Raw genomic sequence first — 8,191 nt, forward strand, 5'->3', positions numbered from 1 at the left:
TGGCTCTGGGGGTCAAAAAGGGAGGGTGTTTCGGGTCAAAAAGTGAACTAAACGACCAGGAAACGGTTGTTTTACGTTTCAGTGCTTGTTTTCTAAACAAAACAACAAATTTGGTGTCGTTTTCTTTTCTGGATCTCCGGATCGGTTCTTCCCTTGAAATGTCCATACAAAGACCAGGAAAGGAAGAAATGTCAATTTTGAAGGTACAGAAATCTTTTAATTGACAGCGGGAGGTCTTAAAATGCTTAAATAACGACTTTGGTTTGAATTTATTCGGATTTGGAGGACTTGGGTTGGTTTGTGGAGGCTCTTCGAAGTCTTGAGATACTTTTAAGATAACTCATTTTATAGATTTCATTTCAGCTTCAAGAGAAAAACAAACAACGTAAAACTGCCAATTCTTCGATCTCTTACAGATTTTAAGTGATTTCAAGCTCTCCTGGTTCCTTTTTCCTTTTTGAATGCCTCTGGTGAACCTCTAAAGATGCCAATAAGAGGAATTTCTTTATACTCTTCTTTCAAATGTCAAGAAACCACCAAAATCAAGAAGTGATCAATTTAAAGAGGAAGGTGTCTTTTTGTTTTTCTATTGTCCACTTCCGTTGATATTCATCGTTTTTCCCATTTTTTTCATTTTTTGTTTCCTGGTACTTCTTCAAAAAACCATCAAACCTTCGAATTCCAAAACCCCCAATAAATAAACCTCTTTCAAAAGCGGCTTTAAATCTTCAATTTTTAGAGTTTGATTGTCCCCGGTATGTTTACGTTTTTCGTGTCAACACATACCAGTTGATGTGACGCCAAAAAAGGAAACATTCTCTGAGAACCAACGAAGAAAGATGACATCGTCGGGCGACAAATGGCTTAAAGTGGTTTACTTTTTCCAGTTAAAAAGAGTTTTCTGGTAAAGAGATTACTCAAAGTGGAAGGAGAAGCTTGAGATAGCTTCACTTGGATTGGCTGTAAAAGCCTGAAAACAACTCAGACCAAGTAAAGACCTTTCTGTTGATTTCTATACTTTTGTCGACTACTTAAGCAGGTTGAAGAAAAGTGGAGAAGTCGTGAAAAAGACGAATATGTGAAAGTGGAGTTGGAAACAATAAAGAAGGACATAGGACAAGTACCTTTCAAGCTTATGCTTATCCTTCTCTGTTTGAAAGTTACCATTAAGTTGTAGAAGCACTCTTCACCAAATAAAGACCAAGAATCGCCAAACGGGTACTTCCTTGAAAAGCAAAACAACTCAGACCACGTAAAGACCTTAAAGCGTAAAGAAGAACCAGAACGGAAATAAACTGACTGGTGGCATTTCTTCGTCCAACTATCCTCCCTTTGAAGGAGTGTTTCATCAAGAAGCTGATGAAGAGCTGATGTTCATAAAGACGGTCAATGGAATAGATCTGGCATTATCCAAGAAAGGCCCAAATCGATATTCGACCAAGTAACAGTTATTCAAGTATCATCAACATCCAAAACCACCCTTCTAGTTCTTGATTCCAGTCCTCCCGAGCCAGGTGAGCCAACCAATTGCTTATCCATCCAACAACCAATAAATCCCAACAAATCTTGGTTTGTTATCCAAAGTTACCAAAAAGGTACATTTTGAGTTGTAGAGGCACTCTCAAAGGATATCAAACAGGTCTTTAATTGAACAGCAAAACGACTCAGACTAAGTAAAGACCTTTCTGTTGGTTTTTATATTCTGGATGACTACTTAAACCTGAGGGTGATCGAATAAAGGATAAACCGTGAACTTGGAGAAACAGAGGCAACTACGATTGGACATCAAGAGAAAACGTGAGTTTCAGATGGAGTTGGAGGATTCAGTTTTGGCCTGTAGAAGAGTTCTTCTTGCAAAGAAGCAAAATCGATGTTTATTAAAGAATTCGATATAAAGTGTAAGAAGAGAACCAGGGCCAGCTAACATACTTAGACATGGACTGACTGGAGGTATTTCTTCAGCTATTGTATTGGTTTAGTGCTTGCAAGTTGACAGAAGTCACTTACAGTTTTGAAGGACTGTTTTATAAAGAAAAGAGGTCTCAAGACAGGTAATGAACTGTTGTTCGTAAGGTGATAAAAAAGAAGAAAATCAAGGATATAAATATGGGAATATCCAAAAAGCGTAATAAAAGAAGCTGAGCTAAGAAACTAAGAAGATTCTCTCTTAATCAGACAGTTAACACATCTTTCTAAAAGACCAAGAAGCCACGGGTTCCTTGTTGGCGTTGATAAACCATGAAAATCTGGAAGGCAGTCACTTTTTACGATTCCCAAAGCAAACCTTTCTGCTCTTTCAAAAACAGTAAGACCCACATTTCAATTGACAAAGAGAAGCCATTAATTGACCTCGACACTCTCATGAAGAAATTGGATGCTTTGCTCCCTCTTGGGTCTCTGGGTTACCAGGAACTTTCAAACCGTCTCTAGATGATAATTTCTCCGTGAATAGATGGTTGCTAGGCCTTTGCAATCCAAAAGGACTTCAATAAAACCTGTTAGACATAAAGTACGAAAGATGAACTAATATATCCAGACAGAAATGGCAGAAGATGGATTTATAGATAACAGCATCATTAGAAAGAGTAAGATTTAAGAAATTAGAGAACTAAGAAGCCTCAGAAAAACTAAGAGAATTACCCAAAGGCCCAGAAACCCGAAAAAGCTAAGAGTTCCAGACCGTAAACCTTAAATCTGTTGATGTTGACGTTTCTCGAATTTAAGCTTTGCGGCTCGCCAGAAGTTAAGCGAAGGCACTGGGAAGAGGAGATCCATTTTTAACTAAAATTAAACCACAAGGAGGATTTATGTTCAGGGTTTGATTGGTTTGGATGGTTTTTGACTTTGCCAGTGTCTTTTGATTCGGCTGGTTGAGCTGAAAGGCGGGGAACAGCCCGAAGGGAAGCACAAACTCAATGAAACAAAGTGGCAGGTAACTTAAAGAGGCAGGTAAACGGTGGGACTTAAAAATAGGAAGAAGGAGATGTAAGTGGAGGGGATATGGCGGTTTAAATGGGCTGGGGAGGCCTTAAGTATGGGGAAAATGAGATCCCCTATAGAGGCACGAGGAGTGGCGTAATTGGAATTCCAAAAACACCACTGTACTCCTACAAATATGAAGAATACAATGAAGGTTTGTAAAATTCAAAAATGTCCAAAATGGTCGTTTTGGCGGAGGGTTTAACGACTTGGGGTAAGCTGGTGCACGGGTTTTTACAAAAAGGTATAACCACCACAAGAAGAAACCGAATTTCCTGGAAGGGTCACAATGTGGGAGGTAAGGCAAGTTTGGGTTAAAAAGGCGTTTAAGGGATTTGGGATATTTTTTGGTTAATAAAGTTCAGTTGAAAACCGTTGGTGGCCGTTTTTTAAGAGGATATTAATTGTTGGAAAATCCAAAGAGGAAAGTATAAAAAGCAAAGTTTTTTTTTTTTTTTTTAAGTTGGATGATGAAATTATTAGGAAAGTTTAAGGAAAGAACAGGGGTTTTGTTTAACTGGAAAATAAAAATTAGACTTGGAGGGCTAAAAAAACGGGAAAACGATGAACTAAAGAGACTAAATGGACTAAAGAAGAAGTAAAATAATTAATCTAAAAGCTGTTGAACATGAAATGTTATAAATACTCAGATTGTGAAAATACATGATTTACGTTGGTGATATTTTTAGGGACAGTTTCTACGAGTTTCAAGAAATGACACTTGGACTGGCCAATTGAAGAAAGAAGTGATGAACAAGAAGAGCAACTACGAAGAAGTTTTGATCAAAAAGAACTGGAACATTCAAAATCCATGGAAGTAACGTTTTGTTATATAAGAATCTTCATTTGTATGAGCCTTTCAGCTTTTGGATATCTGTGACTTGTTCTCCTACTCACCCTCATATGAATAGATCTTCACTTAGATAAGGCCCTGGCTGACAAACGTAGGTAAAAAATGATAAATCATCAAAAAGTCCTTCATTGGCGTTGGAGTGGTTTCTTTTTGATGAAAAGTACAAGAACTGATGGAATGAAACGATGTTTCAGAAAGGAACCAAAGAACAAAAATCAACAGACCTTGGGAGAGTAAGGTGTGTAGTTAAAAGATCATTGAACCATTGCATAAAGCGAAGTCTGGCTCTGTGGTATTATAAGGGAGGCATTAAGTACATAAAGATCTTATCTGCTCAAAAACAGCCTATAAATTTATCCAAAGGTCAGAAACTTAAGAAACCACGAATGAAGATTCTCTGGATGAACATGAACCGGGGAACTACAACTCCAGAACCTTCCAAATATTTCAAATATGGGTCTTTCTTTGGGTAATTAACATAATTGACATTTTCCAATAGATCAGCTTGTCTCAGCAAGTCTTCTATTGAATGGCATGCCAGCTATAAGGGAATTCTGGAAAAGGTAGACCTTAAAATCTGGCTTAATTGGAACCAAATACAACTTTGAAGAGCAATAAAAGAGAGTAAGAAAGTAAGAAAGGAAGAAAGGAAGAAAATAAGAAATTAAGTAAGTAAGAAAGTGGGAAAAGAGGAAAGTAAGTAAGTAAGTAAGTAAGTAAGAAAGTAAGAGAGTAAGAAGAGCTAAAAGACCTAAGAAACTCAAAGGAGTAAGAAAGGAAGAACCTTAAACAGCCTTAAAGAAACTGATAAATTTGCCAGAATCCTCAGAAGCCCAGAAACCTCAAAATTACATCCTCTGGTTGTTCTCCAACTTACTTGACCTGCCATACTTCTGCCACACTTCCAGTAACTTCCAGTAACCCCCACAATTCCACCCAAAAAGCCAAAACCCGAAACCACCCAAAACCTCCACCAACTTAAATCCCCCAAAACAACCCAATTATTAAAAAAATCACCATTTCAGCGAAACCTGGTTGCACTTCCACTCCACTTCCTGAAACTCACCCACTTTCACCAAACCACCCGTAAAACCACCACCAGCCAGCCAAACCCAGTCAAATTCACAAACCAACCAAAACCAACGTAAATAAACAAAAAAAGGGAATCCCCTACCCCTTTCCATCCACTGACGTACCTTCTCCTTACGCCTTTTGACATCTCACCACTCCCTCTAAAACCCCCATCAAAAGTCCCCAGAACCCCAAAAAAAATCAACCCCAAAACCATCCTACCAAGTCTAAACCACTTAAAACCTCCCCAATTAGTCAATTTTTCACCCACTTCCATCCTCCCCTTCCACTTCCCACAACCTTCCTTCACCTCCCACTTAGTCCCTCCAACTCCCCACAACTCCCCCAAAACACGTCCAAATTCGACGAAAAAAACACCCCCGTACTCCCCCCGTCCTCCTCTTTCACCTCCAAAAATCCCAGCCCCGTAGCGCCTTCCCTTGCCAAAATCTCTGTAATCTCCTCCTCCCACCCTGGTTCCACCCACTTCGCGCAACCACAATTCCACCTCAACTACTCCTTTTTCCTAAACTTCCTTCAACTTTTCATGTCCAGCCTCCCCAAACGTATCATCAAAGAAACAGAACGTCTCGTTTCCGACCCCGTTCCGGGAATAACCGCGTCGCCTTCCGACGACAACTTGCGGTACTTTGAAGTCACCATTGACGGTCCCAGCCAGTCGCCGTACGCCAATGGCGTGTTCAAATTGGAACTCTACCTTCCTGACGATTACCCAATGTGTGCGCCGAAAGTTCGGTTTTTGACGAAGATTTACCACCCGAATATTGATAAGTTGGGCAGGATTTGTTTGGATGTGTTGAAGGATAACTGGTCGCCAGCGCTTCAGATTAGGACGATTTTGTTGAGTATTCAAGCGCTTTTGGGGGCACCGAACCCGGACGATCCGTTGGCGAATGACGTGGCCGAGGAGTGGAAGAGGGATGAGAGGGGGGCCATTGAGGTGGCGAAGGAGTGGACGGACAGGTACGCCAAACAGCAGTGAGAGGCTCAAGCGAAGCGAAGAGCCTCGAGCTGGTGTTTGGCGTACTACCCACCTGCGAGGCACCCAAGCGAAGCTAGCTTCACTGGCGAAGCTAGTGAAGCGTAGGGTGCTACGAGGAGGTGGACTATACGACCAACGACACTTCTAGCCCAGCTGTGAGGCACCTAGCGCAGCTAGCTTGCTAGCGGAGCGTATGGTGCTACGAGCAGGTGGATGGTACCATTGAGACAGCTCTAACCATTGAGACAGCTCTAACCATTGAGACAGCTCTAACCATTGAGACAGCTCTAACCATTGAGAGGGCGTACGATAGTGATGTTAAATTTACTTTTATTATTTGAAAAATGAACACGGTACCTCGATTTGAAGATCTACATTATAGTTTACTTGTGTGTTCCTGAGTTTTGATTTCAAAGCTCCAGCGAAGTCAATGTGCTACAAACAGCTGGGCGATGCCTACTATGAGTACTATGAGTGCTCTAACTAGATGTGAGACACAGAAGCGAAGGTGCTACGAGCAGGTGGATATTCTCAACAACGAGTGTTATAGCCAGCTGTGAGGCACCCAGCGAAGCGTGGGGTGCTACGAGCAGGTGGATGGTATCATTGAGACAGCTCTTGCCATTAAGTCGTCTCTAACCATTAAGAGGGTTCTAACCAGATGTGAGGTACTGGAGTAGATGGTCTATGCTTACCACTCACTACCTGAGAGCACTGAACAAGGAGGTACACTGAGGTCTTTCCAATGGGTACAAATATGGTACTATTACGGTACTGTCCTGGTACTACTCGGTTACCACTCAGAACTGGGAGCGTTAGCGAGCAGATTGAGTGCTATGAACTTTCATTTACGCCCATTAAATGATTTTTCCCTAATCATGAGTTGGAGTTGTATCCCTAGAGTGAAACGTCGTGGTGTTTTGAGCAGGTGGACCTTGTGAACAACCAGGGCTCTAATGGTACTTCAAGTGTTCCAAAGGTACTAGAAGTGTTCCAAAAGTACTACAAGAAGATCACTGGCCTAATAATTACACTGTGAGAGGTTGACGTTCACCGTGAGGTAGAGAATGACTAGTATTGTTCTCTCCCTTAATAGATACCTAGCGAAACAAATGCGAGCAAGTGGACCTGTACTTTTAAGACTGTTGTACCATTCAAGAGCGCTAGTGAATATATGAAATATTGGAGTACTACTCAGTTTACTATTCGAGGACTATTAGAAGACAGCTAGCATTGCTAACGGAGTGGAGGTGCTACGAACAGGTGGATGGTACGATCAATGGGAGTATCCCCATCTGAAATTATACTATGGTACTGCTTACTATGGTACTACTGTGGTACTGCTTACTATGGTACTACTGTGGTACTTCTATAGCCGTGCTACGAACAGGTGGATGATGCTTAAAATGAGGGTTCCAACTGTACTACAAGTGTTCGACTACCGGGGTGCTACGAACAGGTGGACCTTGTGGACAGCGAGGGTTATGACTTGAGCGAACAAGCAGGTACACCCATGACTTTTCAGTGGGTACAAGTCTGTGGTACTACTTATGGCACCACTGTGATTACTATGGTACTACTGTGATATCACTGATATTGCAGTGGTATTGCTCATGTATTACCATGGTATTATTGTGATATCACTATTGTACTATTTGGGTACTACTATGGTCTTACTTAAGACTAGCTGTGCTAGCTGAGCGTATGGTGCTACGAGCAGGTGGAATGTATTGACAACGAGTCTTCTAACCGTCTGTGTGCCCTACATGTGCTGTACCATGTTTAGCTAACAGTACTAAGAGGCCATGTTATCAAAGAATGTGAAATAAACTGTGCATGTCATTGAGAAGGACATCAAGCGAAGTGACCAGGTGCTACGAGCAGGTGGATGATGCCTACTATGAGTACTATGAGTGTTCTAACTAGATGTGAGACACTTGAACGAACAGCTGGAGTATGTCTACAGCGAGTCTGATCACCAACTCTCGTAGATGAGGTGAACAAGAAGGTACATCTGTCTTTTCAATGGATGCTAAGGTACTACTTCTGGACCAATGTGATATTGCTGTGATATTACCATGGTACTACTGTGGTATTACTGTGGTACTACTACTATGGCACTTAGGACTAGCTTTGCTAGCGGAGTGAAGGTGCTACGAACAGGTGGATTGTACGACTGATGAGTGTTTAAGACCAGCTGTGAGGCACTGGAACGAAGTGAAAGTGCTACGAGCAGATGGAATGTACGACCAAGAGGGTTATAACCAGCTGAGTGATCCCATACA

At 41.4% G+C, this 8,191-nt stretch overlaps 1 protein-coding gene across 1 annotated transcript; it reads left to right on the top strand. All coding sequences in view use genetic code 12, as the record gives it.

Annotated features, from left to right (window-relative positions):
• Positions 1-5,450: 5,450 nt before the first annotated feature.
• Positions 5,451-5,906, top strand: CXQ85_001469 (E2 ubiquitin-conjugating protein; the record flags this gene model as incomplete). Its single annotated transcript, XM_025485178.1, has 1 exon — positions 5,451-5,906. One exon carries the CDS (start codon positions 5,451-5,453, stop codon positions 5,904-5,906), a length of 456 nt encoding a protein of 151 aa, XP_025340109.1.
• Between the last annotated feature and the right edge of the window lie 2,285 nt (positions 5,907-8,191).

This window comes from Candidozyma haemuli, assembly GCF_002926055.2.
Source record: "Candidozyma haemuli strain B11899 chromosome Unknown B_2014730914, whole genome shotgun sequence".
Taxonomy (NCBI): Eukaryota; Fungi; Ascomycota; class Pichiomycetes; order Serinales; family Metschnikowiaceae; genus Candidozyma; species Candidozyma haemuli.